The 16,064-nt window shown below is 38.5% G+C and overlaps 1 protein-coding gene across 4 annotated transcripts in view; it reads left to right on the top strand.

The window, feature by feature from the left end:
* The window catches only part of CRIM1 (cysteine rich transmembrane BMP regulator 1), a 196,649-nt gene that overhangs the window by 118,257 nt on the left and 62,328 nt on the right, over window positions 1-16,064 (top strand). For all 4 annotated transcript variants that reach the window (XM_050753298.1, XM_050753300.1, XM_050753302.1 and 1 more), the window contains 2 exons: window positions 4,870-5,052; window positions 7,461-7,658. In XM_050753298.1, the coding sequence (XP_050609255.1) occupies window positions 4,870-5,052; window positions 7,461-7,658 (381 nt within the window). The remainder of the gene's footprint in view (window positions 1-4,869; window positions 5,053-7,460; window positions 7,659-16,064) is intronic.

Below are 16,064 nucleotides of genomic sequence, written 5' to 3'. Positions count from 1 at the left end.
CAGTGTAGTTTGGTAGGTAGTAGCATATACTAATAGTCTATATTGCAAAATTCTCTTTTAGGAGTTCTGAAATATATTCAAGAAGAAAGGGAAGATTCCAGAACTTAGAAACATAAAGTTTAATTTTTCAGACACAAAACACATACAAAAATCACTAAGAAGGCACTTCTGTGTTTCATATTGAGAAGTACAAATTACACAGTAAATTATTTCTTCATAACCCTTTTCTCTTCCACGTCTACTTAAATCATCCTTTTGTGGAGGTTGTGGCAATCTCCATACTGTTCTGAGATTCACATCTACCTCTGATAGGTGAAGAAGTAATTGGCCGTTGCTCCTCAAAAACCACAGGTAGCCTTTTTGTCATATACTTTTATGAAGAGCCTCTATAAATCTCTCTGAACATCAAACAGATTTCATTGTGTTGTGTGACTTTTTTCACCCTTAAAGATTGGTTGTGTTTCCAGGCTGTGTTTTTAGGATTCTCCATCTTTCTCAGTTCCACTCCACTCCCTTGATCCTTTTGCTTTTGCTAGTGAAGCCTACCCTCCTGTTTAAGCTTTTGCACACCCTACCATAAAAACAAGTCCACCTGAAGCAGCTTTATTTATAACGAGAACCTGTCCTTCACACTTCCTCAGATCTGTACCAGGGTTTGTGACTTCACCCAGATGGTAGCTGTGGTTGATCAACTCAACCAAATAATTAATATTGATTGGTTTATTAATTTTTTTTAGTTTCCATGGATGGTCATTTTGTTAGAGTACGGTATTTTGCCTTGCTCCACAGCCTGCAAATTTAATGTATAAAAGTACTCCATTTTCTATGCTTTTTGGAACTTATAGTCTAGCTGCCCAGTTCCTTTCAATCCCGACTCAGATTAGTTAGCTATAGAAGAATTCTGAGATACAATAAGATGATTCTTTTTTAACATTAATTTTCTGAAAAAATGTTATATCCATGTAGCACTACGGAAGGAGTTTAAATATTCACATGTGCTACATGTGCACACATAAAATCACTGTTTGTCTCATTCATGTGACTTTAAGCAAATCACCTCATCTCTTTAAGTTTCATCTTCATTATCGAAAAACTGGTATTAATAATACTTGTTCTGTCTTCTTAGAGGGGTTGTTATAAAATAAATAGTAATTATCCTCAAGTGCAGTGCAAATGCATATCCTCAAAATGCAGTGAAAGTATTTTAGACATGCAAGGTGACATATTAAATGATTTGGGGATGGATACAAGACCCCATGAAAGACATCATCCAGCTTTCACCAGCAGATTGATCAGGGCTCGTCACCTCAGGAGAACTTTCTTCAGCTTAGGAGTACTTTTTTAAAAAATAGCTTTAGGAGACACCATGTAATTTGCCAACTTAAGTTGTGCAATTCTGTTGTTTTCAGTGTATGCTCAGAGTTGTGTAATCATCAACACAATCAATTTCAGAACATTTTCATCAAGCCACCAGAAAACTCCTGAACTGATTGCGGTTACTGCCCATTTTCTCCCAAAGCTCTCAGATCGAGGCAACAACTAATCTACTTTCTATCTCTATAGACGTGCCTATGATGGGTGTTTCATATAAGTAGAGTTATATAGTATTAATATGTTGTCTTTTGTGACTGGCTTCTTCCACTTAGCATAGTATTTTCAAGTGTCATTCATGTTATATTGCATATCAGAACTTCATTTCTTTTTATGGCCGCGTAATATTGTATAGTTACACTGCTTTTTGTTTATGTATCAGTTAATGGATATTTAGGTTCTTTCTTTTCTTGGCTCTTGGGCTGCTAGGAACATTTGTTTATAGTGCTTTTATGTGGGGTATATATTTTCATTTCTCTTGGGTATATACCTAATAGTAGAGTTGCTTGATGATATGGTAACTCAAATTAAGGAACTCCCAGACTGTTTTCCAAAGCAGCTATGCTTTTACATCCTCACTAGAAATCTATGAGAATTCCAGTTTCTCCACATCCTCATCAGTACTCGTTACTATTTTTTAATTATATCCATCATAGCGGGTGTGAAATGGTGTTCATTGCAGCTTAGATTTGAATTTCCCTATTGACTAATGATTCGAGCATCTTTTCATGTGTTTATTGGCCATTTCTGTCTTATTTGGAAAAGTGTCTGTTCAAAGGTTTGCCCATTTTGATTACATTATTTTTATCATTTAATTATGGGAGTTCTTGGTACCAATTTTTTAAAATCAGATACATGATTGCAAATACTGTCTCCCAGTTTGTAGGGTTGTCTTTTTACCTTTTTGATGGTGTCCTTCTAAGTGCCAAAGTTGATGAAATCCAGTTTATCTGTTTTGTTCTTTTGTTGCTTATGCTTTCAATGTCACATCTAAGAAACCACTCCTTTATCAAAGGACACAAAGATTAACTCTTAGGCTTCCTTCTAAGAGCACTATAGTTGTAGCTGTTGTATTTAGATCATAACTCTGTGATTCATTTTGAGTTAATTTTTGTATATGGTGTGAGACATAGGGGTTTCTTCTTTATTCTTTTGCATGTAGATGATCCAGTTGCCCCAAAAGACTTTCAACCTCAGGCCTGGCACAGTGGCTCACACCTGTAATACCAGCACTTTGGGAGGCCAAGGTGGTTGGATTACTTGAGGTCAGGAGTTCAAGACCAGCCTGGCCAACATGGTGAAACCCCATCTCTACTAAAAATACAAACATTAGCTGGGCATGGTGGCATGCACCTATAGTCCCAGATACTCAGGAGGCTGAGGCAGGAGAATCACTTGAACCCAGGAGGTAAAGGTTGCAGTGAGCTTAGATCATGCCACTCTACTCCAGCCTGGGTGACAGAGTGAAACTCCATCTCAAAAAAAAAAGACTTTCAACCCCATTGAGTCTTGACCATCTTGTCAAAATATCTGTAAATGTGATAGTTTATTTCTGAACTCTCAATTCCATTGAACTATATATCTATTCCTGTGGCAGTACCACGTAGTCTTGAATACTATAGCATTGTATTATGTTTTGAAATCAGGAAGTATGAGTTCTCTAACTTTGTTCTCCCTTTTAAGATTGTTTTGGCATTTCTGAGTGCCTTGCATTTTCATATGAATTTTAGGATCAGCTTATCAATTTCTACAGAAGAGCCAGCTAGGAGTTTGATAGAGATTGCATTGAACATGTACGTCAATTTGGGGAATATTTCCATTTAAACAATGTTGTCTTTCAATCCATGAACACGGGATGTCCCATTTATGTAGGCCTTTTTAATTTTTTGAAAATGTCAAAATACAAGTTTGCACTTACATTATTAAATTTATTCCTAAGTATTGTATACTTTTTGATGCTATTGTGATTGGAATTGTTTTCCTCATTTTCTGATTGTCATTACTAGTGTGTAGAAACACAATTTGGGGAGTTGCAATTGTACCCTGCAACCTTGTTGAACTTGTTCATACTTTCTGATCGTTTTTTAATGGATCCCTTAGAACTGTTTATATACAAGATCATGTCATGTCATCTACAATTAGAGATAGTTTTACTTCTTCCTTTCCCATCTGGATGCTTTTTATTTATTTATTTTTCCTATTTGCTCTGGCTAGAATTTTCACCACTATGTCAAATTGAAGTGGTGAGAGCACACTTCATTGTCTTGTTCCTGATCTTAGGGGGAAAGTACTTGGACTTTCACCATTAAGTATGAGGTGAGCTGTAGGATTTTTATAGATGCCATTTATCAAGTTGAGGAAGTTCCATTCTGTTCTTAGTTGGTTGAGCATTTTTATCATGAGAGAATATTAGATTCTGTCAGATGCTAAAAACTGTGTCTGTCGAATGATCATGTTGCTTTTGTTCCTTATTCTGTGACATGTCATATTAACATTAATATTTTTGGATGTTAAACCAACCTTGCATTCTTGGAATAAGTCTCACTTGGTCGTGGTGTGTAATTTTGTTTATGTGTTGCTGGATATGGTCTGCTAGTAATTTTTTTTAAGATGTTTGTGTCTACATTTATAATATACTGACCCGTAGTTGTGTTTTCTTGTGATGTCTTGGTGGGAGTTATTTTAAATCAACTAAAATTAAAGAATGAATGTAGGGAGAATGTTTCAAGGCAGAGAAAAGTTTAAAAATCATTGATATCATGATGAGACTTCTAAATATGGGACTATGAGTCCTTAGCAGAACATAACCCTGAAGCACAGTGGAAAGAGCACAAGGTTTCAGTTGAAGAGCTACTGTTTTTGCTGTATGACTTTGAGTAAACTATCTAGAATTTCCTCACTTTTAAATTCAGGATAATAATACCTATGTCAGGCCTTCATTATGGGGATTAAGTGAGGTGATACATGTAGAGAGTATGTTGTTAAAGGCCAAACACTATTAGAATTATACGTGTTTATACCATATATAGAGAAAAAGAACATAAGAGAGAGCACTGGAGGAACCGAACATCACCACTTCAAAAAAGATGGTAATAAAATTTTTGAGGCAGAACAGAACCTAATATGGAGACAGGATCATTCATTTGAGGTAGACAATGATTTAACCAAACAAATAGAATCACTTTAAAGCACATACCAAATATGTGAGTGTCATGGTCATAAAGTTTACCTTTGTCTGGGTTGGAAGGAAGTCAGTGTAGATTTTACTAGGGGGAATTTCTGTTCCTTGGTGTAAACTGGATAACAATGTGTTTTGTTTACTTTGTTTTGCTTCATTTTATTGTTTTCTGTTACATAAACTTATATTGAGTTTAGTAAATTTCCATCAAATTATAACCTCCTGCTATTAGAAATTTTCTAGAGGCTGTTTGAAAAACATCAAGGGATACAACTAAAAGATGACTACAAATATGCTTTGTTTGTTTTAACTCTTTTCAGATACAAAGCCAGCCTGCATATTTAACAATGTGGAATATTATGATGGAGACATGTTTCGAATGGACAACTGTCGGTTCTGTCGATGCCAAGGGGGCGTTGCCATCTGCTTCACTGCCCAGTGTGGTGAGATAAACTGTGAGAGGTACTACGTGCCTGAAGGAGAGTGCTGCCCAGTGTGTGAAGGTAAGAAAAGGTGCTAATTACAGATTAACAGGCGTATGCATGGTATAGAGTTCTGAAATCGAAATTGTCCTAATTTAGTCTCATCCAAAAGTAAAGGAATGTTGAAGTTCCTTGTTTAGAACTCTTTTAGGACACCGTGGTCTGTCTTCTAGCATGTTAAAGCCAGGTAGAGTGTGTAGAAACACTTCCCTGAGGGAAGCTATGCCTGGGTGTAGATGATGGGTCACATCTTTCCATAGGCAGAGTGAGATGTCCCGGAGTTGTTTTCCATTCCTCCCCTGCAGTTCTAGCAAGTCCTCAGCAAGTCCTGGGGCAAAGCTTTATCTTTAACCTGGCATTAGAGCTCACCACCTGCTCACCTCAGATTGCTCAGTTAGGATAACGCGGACCTCACCCTGACAGTCTCAGTCTGCCGGCCCAGAGAGGAACTAACCCTGCCCCTGTCACAATACCCAGGCCTCTCCAGGGAGATCAGGGACCTGCTACTGCTTCTCTGAAAATATGTGGTGGTTCACATGGGGTCATGGTATCAGGTAGCGGTGACACCAGCTCGAGGCCCAGCCAGGTGTCAGGTGTGACTCTCAGGAATCTGCTTTCTCTGGATTCCCGTCTTCTCTCCAGGAAGTAATATGTTCATGTTCTTTCATCAGGCTGCATCTTCCCATCACTGATGTTCATAAATAATAAGCATTTCAAAACAGTTGCTCTGAGTATCACTTGCGGCAACCCACACATTTTACAGATTAGGATGTTCAAGTTCAGAAGAGAAAAGTCACTTGCCTGGGTTTACAGTGCAGCCAGTAACAATAACCCCATGCCTGACTCTGTCTGTAGTGTTCTTCTGACAACACAACACTGTTTCCCCAGAAAGGAGGGTCATGTGAGCCTTTGTGTCCTAACTGGGCCCCAGATCTTCAGTCTGAAGTCTCATGTGTTAATCTTATGCCTGATCCCTGCACACAAAGTGGGAGGCACAGTGTCATGCCACTTTCCATACTTCCTCATTTTCATAACATTGTCTCCTTTTGATGTTTGAGCTGTATTTGCCACATAATACTGATCTGAAAATGTTTAAAGTATAACAATTGCATTCCTAACATGGTTCTTAACAGTGAGTCCTTTTCCCTATTAGAGGTTATTTTAGCCACCATAGGAGAAAAGTAGTTTATTTTTTAGGTGATGTTGACAATTAAAAAGAATTACTTCAAATTTTTAACCTTCCTAATTGATTTGTTCCCTACCTGCCCCCAGTCTGTAATAGTTCTGCAACTGAGCAGCAGTTGATGCTGTAAAAATGTAGATACGAACCTCTGTGTAGTCATCGTAGTTGTCTGGGCATGGATCCGGTTATGTCTCACTTCCTGGAATTCAAATCCAGCCTCAATGTAGAAAAATATGTATTCTAATACTTTTTACACAGGAATTTAAAAAATCTTGTCTTGCTCAGGTCCATTGGCCGCGTCCCTCTCTGGCAGACTGCCTTCCTAACGCTGTGATGGCATTATTTTAAATGTTGACCTTCTAACTTTATTATAATGCCCTAATATGTCCTTAGAATAAAGATGACCAAACTCTAAACTGTCTGGATTCCTCTCCCAGCACAGCAGTACTTGTTTGTTGAACCCAATTTTTTATGTATTTCTGAGAAAGAAAATTGAGTAATTTATCTAGTTGCTCTCAATAGAGGGATAAGTGAGGGTTTCATATGCAGTATTTATATCCTTGTCAATAACCTCAGAAACATTTTCTTTTTTTTTTTTACAGTAGCTTTGGCTACTTCTGTCTCCCACCTGGGGCTGCAGCTTAGCTTCACAGCTTATGGGAGAAAAAATGGCCTAAGTTCACAGCCCTCCTCCAAGGCAGTGACCCATGGTATGTCTAGACCAGCCTTGTCATGAACAAGGCCACAGCAAGAGCACTGTTGCCCACATGGTCCTGCAGGCACATGAGATAGAGTTCTAGAAGTAACAGTATCACTCTGATTTAGACAGGGCATTGTTCCTTCCACTTTACAGGTAGGGAAACTGAGGTTTGATAAACATTTATGTCTACAACTGTGAAGACATTGTCAGAGCCTAATATGGATTCATGTTTTCTAATTACCAACCCACAGTTCTTGCCACAAAGCTTTCCAGCTTTACAGAGTGATAATACCTGCACGTTGGTTTTTAGACTACAGATCCTCTTCTCTGGCACTGCTGTGTCAGGATGAGTAGACATAAATTCAGTGTGACAGCTGTTTTTGCATGCACCCCCAGAGACTCCTCATGCAACCCTGAGCTTCTGTTGATCACAGTGGGAATAGAACTGCTGATGACTAGAACCCAGGAAAAAAATGTCTCTGGGTGCAGGCAGAGATAAGATTTAGAATATGCTCGGTCTAACTCTGAACTCATGTTCTCATTTAGATCCAGTGTATCCTTTTAATAATCCCGCTGGCTGCTATGCCAATGGCCTGATCCTCGCCCACGGAGACCGGTGGCGGGAAGACGACTGCACATTCTGCCAGTGCGTCAATGGTGAACGCCACTGCGTTGCGACCGTCTGCGGACAGACCTGCACGAACCCTGTGAAAGTGCCTGGGGAGTGTTGCCCCGTGTGCGAAGGTAAATCTTGTAGATGCTAATGAGTCCCTTGCGAATGTCTTGTGTTGGAGAAGCTTCTACCAATGTATGTTCTTGTTTGTTTATTTCCTCGGGCATAATGTCTGCTTCACGCTGTTACCAGTTGCCGACAAATTGATCAAACAGCTCAAACTAATCATTTGAGGGAAATGTTGCACATGTAAAATGAGAATAGTGTGGTCATTTTGCCATTGCAAATATGCGCATCTGAATACCTTACAGTATAAGAATGTATACATTTTAATTAAGTTCACTTTGAGCCTAATTAACATCCAAAGGTCAATCTAACAAAATGAAATTGAAAATGAGACCGATGAGTCAAGCGTAGCAGGTTTGACTTGTGATGCTTGCATAAGCCCAAGGGTCCTGGCAACTAGAAGAAAAGACTGGAACCATCAAAGGCAATTTGCACTGCCTAGTGCCGTCACCGAGTATCTATTCTACTTCTCACATCCCAATGGCTGTGGCTTTGCAATTCCTGTAGTGCTGTTATTTATTTTGTGGTTACCTGCATTTGCTACCTCTCTTGTTCAGTGGAGGGAAGCTTGAGGCATCCTGGACTAGTTTTTCTGTCCTGACTCCTATTCCAGCTCATTTCCTCCATCCTGGGTAGATTCTCTGCATACTTAACTCATGTCAGTTTTTAATCTTGTGTCCATGTCTGTTAGTGCAGACAAGGGTTTGAATATTTATACAGACATTTCTAATAGAGGGTATCCAGCATTAAGAAGCACGTTTGCATAGTAAAATGAACTAATGTGGGTCAAAAATTAATTCATGTTGAAGATGGATCTTTCTAGAATTTCTAAAAACAGATACTGAAAAATGGACTTATCTTTCCAGAAAGTCAGTTAAGTAGACTAAGTCTTTTAAGTACAAAGAAGTCTTGTGCTTCCACCGAAATGTTAATAAACTCAGACTCCAGAGTTTGCCTGACTAGCTTCATCAGCCTCTGAGGGGCTAGACTTATTAAAGACCTTAAAAATCATATAAAAGTTTAACCTTGAGGACTCGTTCTATTGACATCACCGATTCCTTCATCATTACTATACTCAGAGTGCAGCTGCCACACTCCAAAACTTTATAGCTTCCAGATGACCAGTTTTGTGGAAGTCACCCACCCCTTCATGTATATTTACTCCTCCCGTTCCCTAAAGGCAGCATTTCAGTGCTGGAAAAAAAGAGCATGTAGAAATACATATAATGGTCGTATAGTCGGCTTTACAGGAAAGGGTGCCTTACTGAATCAGATGAAGATAAGAACATCTGTCCCTAAGAATTAGGGACAATCTGTTGTCAACTTGAAATATTTAATTACAAATATTTGGGACACACCGTAGGGAAAATGAAAAGCATAAATTCATAATCCAGTAAACATTAGCCCTTTAACCTCATGGGTCTTGTGTCATAAATTCAAAATAAAACTTTAAAAACTTGTTAAAGAATAAAAGAGCCTTTCCTCTGGAAGTAAATGAGAGGAAGGCTGATCCTTTCGCACCCATCTTTTGCATTCATCAGCATATCCATCACAAAGAGTGGAGAAGGAAGGCGGTTGGTGAACAGGTAAATACATATATAACTCATTTATTACCATTTTCTTAGCACACATTGATGTTTGGGTAAGGAGTGAATCTTAGTATAGTCACTTAGAATTTGGTATCTGCAACATCTGCATAGAGTTGTAATCTAATCATCTACTGTTTGAAAAAAGTTACAGTTTTGGTGAGCCATTAATTTCAAAAAATTAAGAACCTCCTGGAATTCAGATACGACATTGGACACAAAGATAAGTAAGAGAGAACCTTTAACTTTGGGGAACCTATTTAGGCTGAGTTTTAAATTAAACCAGGAGAAAGGGAATGTCCCTGTTGAGGTATGGTGGGGTAAGTGCATCACATTTGTACCCAATCTCATTTAACCTTCACAGCAACACTGCTGAAGCCTTTATTATCCATTTTGGAGATGAAGACATTCAGGTTTGGAGTAATTTAGATCATTTCCCCCAAGGGTGTAGTTGCCATTGTGTGGCTGAGTGAGGATCAACTGAAGTCTGTCAGGTTCGGCTCCATTTGTGCTTGCTCCCCCTGCCCCACTCAGCATCCCAGCCTAACTCATGCCCTGCTTCTAGTGTCCTCACCCATCTCTACTCACCGCTGGCTTTTGGTTCTGTTGAGGAGTGATGGCAGTCAGCGGGGCCAAGGGAGGAAATCATTTGCAGTTTGAAAACTACTCCAGGTATTTTGAATGTGGTCATCCACCTACTGTCTCCTCGAAGTTTGAAGACCTCAGGGGAAAGATGCCTTTGAGATGCATCCCTGAATACACTTCCAGAGCCTCAGGTCTGGGCAGCCCCCTCCACCTCAACAGAGCTCAGTGTCCTTGTCATTTCAGCTGTAAAGTTCTGCTGGTCTTTTTTCCTCTCTGTCTCTTTCATGCTCTGGCTCTCATCTCTCATCAAACCTTTCAGAAGATTCCATTTTCTGGTTCTCAGAAATAATTTATCTTGCTTTTCTTGTTTTTGTTTTTAACTTAGTTGAGTAGTGAGTTTCATATGAATGTATTTACTCTCCAATAACGCTTTCATTTTAAGATGTATTAATAATAGGAACAGATTTTTTTAGTATAGGATAAACTTACAAAATAACACAAGGTGAATGGATCTTACTGCTTAGTTTATGGTCCAAGAAAGTCTCTGGGATTATTTGAAGACATTTTTTCTCAGCAGTCGTTCAATATCATACTTAAATATAATTTCAAATGATTTCAGAGTAGCAAAAGGATTGTATGAAATTAGAAAAAGTGCAAGGTGTTAATGTGCAAAAAATAAGCAATCACCCAGAAATAGTTAGAGGAAAACCAGAAACACTGGTATTTACCTAGTTTATACGCACAGTACATTCCTCTGTGCACAGTTGCATAACCAGTGTTGGCCCTTACCCTATTAGCTACAGTTTCTAGGTACATAGTCAGAGTACGAAATTAGATGAAGGGACCCCACACAAGGATTGTGGTTTTAGATTCTAAGTAAACTAACAGCATCACTAAATAAGGCGTGTTAGGACCTCCAAGGAGGAAGAACCTTATTGTGGCTGTTGTTATTGGAGACACATACCTTCCAAATGACAAGATAATATGCTTTTTGGTTACTCCCGGAGGACTAGGGACGTGAACCTGGGGTCCTTAAAGACTAGGCTGTTACTTGACAGCTGACTTGATTCACAAGTACCTAAGTGCTTTTTAAATTGGCACTTAAGTACTCTCATGATGAATTCTTAGCAAGTTATTGTCAACACCCAATTCCGGTATACAGATAAGCCTTTCCAGTCTGTAACTGATTGTATTCTCACATTTTGCCTTGTTGACTTTTCTCTACATCTCTTGTTTATCGATCTCATTATTTTTATTTTCTGACCCCTGTAAAGAGCTAGGGTGGAAACATGTGGAATAGCATATAAAGTTTTCAGTTGAAGGGTATACATACACAACATGGCCTTAATGTCCTTAAAAACTGAAAACAAAAAAGAGATGGGACAGCAGAATTGGGTCTTCATCTGTGTCTGGCACCATTGGACCACTGTTATTTGTAACCCTTAATGACAGTAGCTAACATTTCATACTATTGTTATGTGTCAGGTTTAACTGCTTTAAGAGGAGCAACTAATTTGAGATCCTCACAGCATCCCTTTGGTATGGGTGCTGTCATCCCAGTTTACCATCAGAGAACACAAAGTTCAGAGGCCATGTAGTTTGCCCAGGGTCATAAAGCTCATAACTGACAGCACAGTGTGTCCCCAGGACCAGACCCTGCACCCTGAATGGACACTGCCTCTGCTGCAGTGCATTACACCCTGAAAGAGGCTCCATGCCCATGGAAAGAAAGAATTTGGCATATTCTTTTGAATCCTAAAACAACATCTGATACGTAAGTAGATGCTCAAAAATTTTTAATGAGTAAATAATAAGTGAGGGCAGTGAGGAGGAAAGAAAGACTGGAGCAGCAAGTCCCAACCAGACCCTTCTTGCAGATCTTCTTTTTAGTTGAGTGAGGGAGGAGACCCTGATACAGGGTTACCTTAACCAGATCGTCAAAAGCTGATGGCCATTGGGACCCCTGGTCTACCAGCGGAAGGAAGAATAATGTCAGGGTGCTTATCACTGAAAACACATTTTTGAGAACATAAGTAAGAGTGTTGTGGAAGTGTGTGACATGAGGTGGACCAAGTAAGAGTGTTGTGGAAGTGTGTGACATGAGGTGGGCCCACATGTCTACAGGCCAGTTGGACCAATTTCCTGCACTGACAGTTCACCCTTCTGGTGGGCTCAGCTCTGGGCTCCATCCCTGTGGCAGCCTCATGGGCCTTCCAAGACTGATGTGTACTCTGTGGTTTGTTCTCTCCCAGTTCAGCCTCTGAAGTCCAGAATCACAGAGTTTAAGTGGGGCTACCCAGACACTCTAAGGCTAATGCTCGCTGCCACGTTAATGTACTGTTTTTAAGATTGCATGGTGTAGGTGCCACTGCATTTCAGTTACTTACACGCACAAGGATTTTTTTTACTACATCATTAGGTATTGAGAATAATTTGCTAATTTTTTTTCCAATGATACCAAGTATAAATGCTGCCGAAGGTGACTCTTAATATCAGAGGGATCCTGAGGACAGGTTGCCATTTCCATTAGAAATCTGTTTTGCAACTGAAGGTAAAATAAGGTATTGGGGAGGGAAGTTTTGGCTATGTGACATCTATAACATCCCCGTGATTACTCAGTAAGAAAATTCAAGAGATGTGGACAGGTGTGTGGCCAGCTTAGCTGTGACACCTGATGCAAGAGATTAGAGCTTCATGGGGACTTTGAAGTCTTGATGTCAGACCTGATCTGCCCTCTCATCTTGGGCTGCGGCTGGACCCGACCCAGGTGGCCACTGTGACCTGAGTGTTCTTCAGGCCTCCTTATGTGCACCGTCTCCTGCAGGGAGGAGCTGATGATTTTGATGACCTTAGGGATTTTGAAGCCAACACCAGAGTATCACTTTTCAAGAACTAGGAACAACTTAGGTAATATTTTAAAAGGTAGCATTCAGAATTATACTTAGGTTGCCAGTAAATAAATTCCATGCTTGAGGTTGGGCAAATGGGTAGTTTCCCCTCTACTATTTCTGTCTGTCTGAAAACAAAGCAAAATCCATGTTCTATCTCTGACAGGAAGTCAAAGAGTTATTTGTAGATTGTTAAAGCTGGACGAGAGGTATATCAGAGTCCATAGTATTCAGTATTTTTTAAGTTTTCTTCTTAATAAAAAGTTAAAATTGCTATTTGCAGACATATTATCAGATATCCAACTGAGTTTCAGGCCTAATAATTCTGCCAATAACCTGGGCTTAACTCTTGAAGTAGAGGAGAAATAAGAGATTCACTGTGCATGGATTCTTTCTAACTCTGGGTTCAGGATGGAATGTGGTTGAACCAAAAAATCAACTCTCTTTCTTCCTGCCACCTGGCTTTCTTGGATCTCTGACTTAGGGAATCCTGGTCCTACTTGGGATAGTGTTGAAGACTAAATGTCAGACATGTCTTGACCTGTGTGGATTTAGTAAGCCACTTCAGTCTCAGCTAACCCAATAGTGTAAGCTATACTCATCTAAAAGGCTGGAGTTCTGTGAGCTATCAAATGTACTGTCGTCTTCATCAATCCCAAATTTATAGAAACACTGTATTCTCTCCCTGAAGGCTGATGACATACCTTGAATCAAGCTGCCCTTCTAATGAGATTTCCACTGGGCTGCCAGAAAAGTCTGTACCAGGCACATATCTGGGTGGGAATTCTTTGAAACTAGAAAAAATGTTTCCAGCCCTGCCCATAATGCTTCCTCACTGAACAGTATCTCAAATGATTAAGCTACTGCTTTTGTGGCACGGAGTCAAACATAGTTTGGCTGACCCTGAGAGGCAGTGAAGTCAAAGATGCCATAGGGTCACATGTTATTAACATTCTGGTACATAACAGGGATCAAAACTCAGTTTATGGGTGGTATTGCTTCAGTGCCATATACGATGCTATTATTAGTAAGCCAAGAATAATACAATATTCGTAATAGCCTAAAGACTGTTAGGCATGTGTTTTATCCTTTAACTCTAAATGTCCTGGAGACTAGTTCCATAAATGGAAATTAAAATATAACACAGTCTATTTTTTGCTTGTCCAAATAAGGTCATATGTTGGGTTACCAATGCGTAGCAAATGACCATTTGTTAACCTAGGTCTTTAACATAAACATCAGAAATTTTCAGTGATGAATATTGTCATATTTTGATTTTTATTTGATCATTTAAAATATCTTTAGATATTTAAAATAAAACTAGAATATAGGTAAAATGAATGTAAAAGACATTCATATCCGGCCTTAATATATCACTTTCAAGATTTTGTGATTTTTCACAGCTATATAGAAATATGTACATTATGTAAGTGACTTTCTTTACATGTTAGATCCACCACTTACATTAATAGTTAAACAAGTATAGAAATAAATGTTGTAGAAGTAAATAGAGAAGAAATGGTTATTCTTAGACCGAGAAGTTCTGCTGCTGGTTCTCCAAGTCCAGCATGTCTTTGCTTGTGTCGGTAATGCCTTGTACTTTGTACTTGATTTTGAGTAAGGCTGCCATACTGAACCAAGTTTTATAAATAAAAGTGAAGGTTGGTCTATACTCTTAATTTGCTAGATGACCAAACTGATCAATGCCTTAAATGTTCAGAATTGTTGAGAGCTAATTCTGAGACACATGATTGGAAATTCCTCAGCCCCTGAGTCTACAGAGTTCAGCTGGTAAGTATTTCCCTATTGAAGTGGCATGCAAGGGGGTGGGTTGCCCTTTATTTCCTCTGCCGTCTACTTCCCATTCCTAAAAGGGTGTTATTGCTGGGAGTCTCATAATTTTCCTACTAAGACAATAATTGCATCTAATAGATCAGACTTGGGCCTGCTAATTTTCATCTAATCAACAGAGGCAGGAAAACATAGTCTGGAATGCTAACTATGTGAATGAAAAATATTTAGTCATTCTTGAAATGATAGGAATGTTTTTCCAACAAGCTTAAATAAACACAATCTCTTTTGAGACTGTGCTAAACTTTTTTTGGATGAGACAACTCTTAGGCAACCAAACAGAAGTTAATGAAGGTTATTAAGAGACATGCCCTTCAGAAAAGGCTTGCAGACTTTAAAAAGAAAAGATTCCATCTTCTTTATGCTGCAGCCATTGATAAATAGCAGAATTGGTTTCCTTTTAGCTTTTGTCTACCCAGTAGAATTTAACATTTTAATTAGTAATCATACTGCCCAACGTTTAAAAGATACCGTTTTAACTAACATGGCTGTATTAGACCATCTTATTTTAAAATCCTCATCTCCTCCTACTGTTTGCCTCAGTTCCAAGGAATTGATTGGACTCAACACCCCTGTATTTAAAGCACCTGATTACACTTTCCTATGAAGCATGTTTGTTTATTCCCACCAATACAAGGTCCCACCAGATAATAAAATTATTTTTAAACATACTAAAATGTACGTATTAAAGTGAAGTGTTTTTCCTTTCAGAAGTTATATGGGAAAAATGTATACTTACTCCAGGAGTACAGTCGTTCAGAATATTTTTGGTGCCTCTCTTTTGAAACTGACTTTAGAGATCATAGAACATCCTTTTGAATATCCTCAGATTTGTAAACCCTTGACTTTGAAGGTTTATTAAACTCTAGGAAATAGCCAAAGTCATTTATGTTGAAGTCTGGTTTAAAAAAAAAAAAAAAGGTGGCCGATGTAGCTGAGTAAAACTCTTTAGAGGAAGCAAAAAGTGACAGTAAAATAAAGGCACTTTGTCTTCTATGACATAGTAATTTGCTCTGAGAACAACTATGAAGAGGTTTCAAATAGAATTTTAACATGAACAGCATTTTGGCATAAGAATATAGCCTTTAAAAGTGAGTACTTTTATCAATAACACTTATTTGTAAGTATAACTCCTGGTGTGTTTATTAAAAAAAAATCAGTTCACCTACTACATAGTATTTTTATGACTTCTAGGGACTAGAGGCATATATTAAAATGGTCATATACTGTATTACAATGTTTTTCTGAAATTGCAGGTGTTCTATTCCAACATTTTTTTTCAAATAAATTAGACTAAAATAATTTGCCTATAGAAACAGCTCAAAATAGATAGTGATTCTAATGCAATTTATTTTTAGTATTTTAGTTATCTAATACCACTTCTAATTATACCAGACTGTTTCCTGGTATAGTCTTAAGTATATCTTATAAAAACAAAATGATTTCACATTGCTTAATATATGAGGGTTAGCACTGAAGATAGTGAAAAATCCAGTGAGCC

This window comes from Macaca thibetana, chromosome 13 (genome assembly GCF_024542745.1).
Source record: "Macaca thibetana thibetana isolate TM-01 chromosome 13, ASM2454274v1, whole genome shotgun sequence".
Taxonomy (NCBI): Eukaryota; Metazoa; Chordata; class Mammalia; order Primates; family Cercopithecidae; genus Macaca; species Macaca thibetana.
Note: the sequence above shows the minus strand (reverse complement) of the source record. Positions and strands in the feature narration are given on the sequence as shown.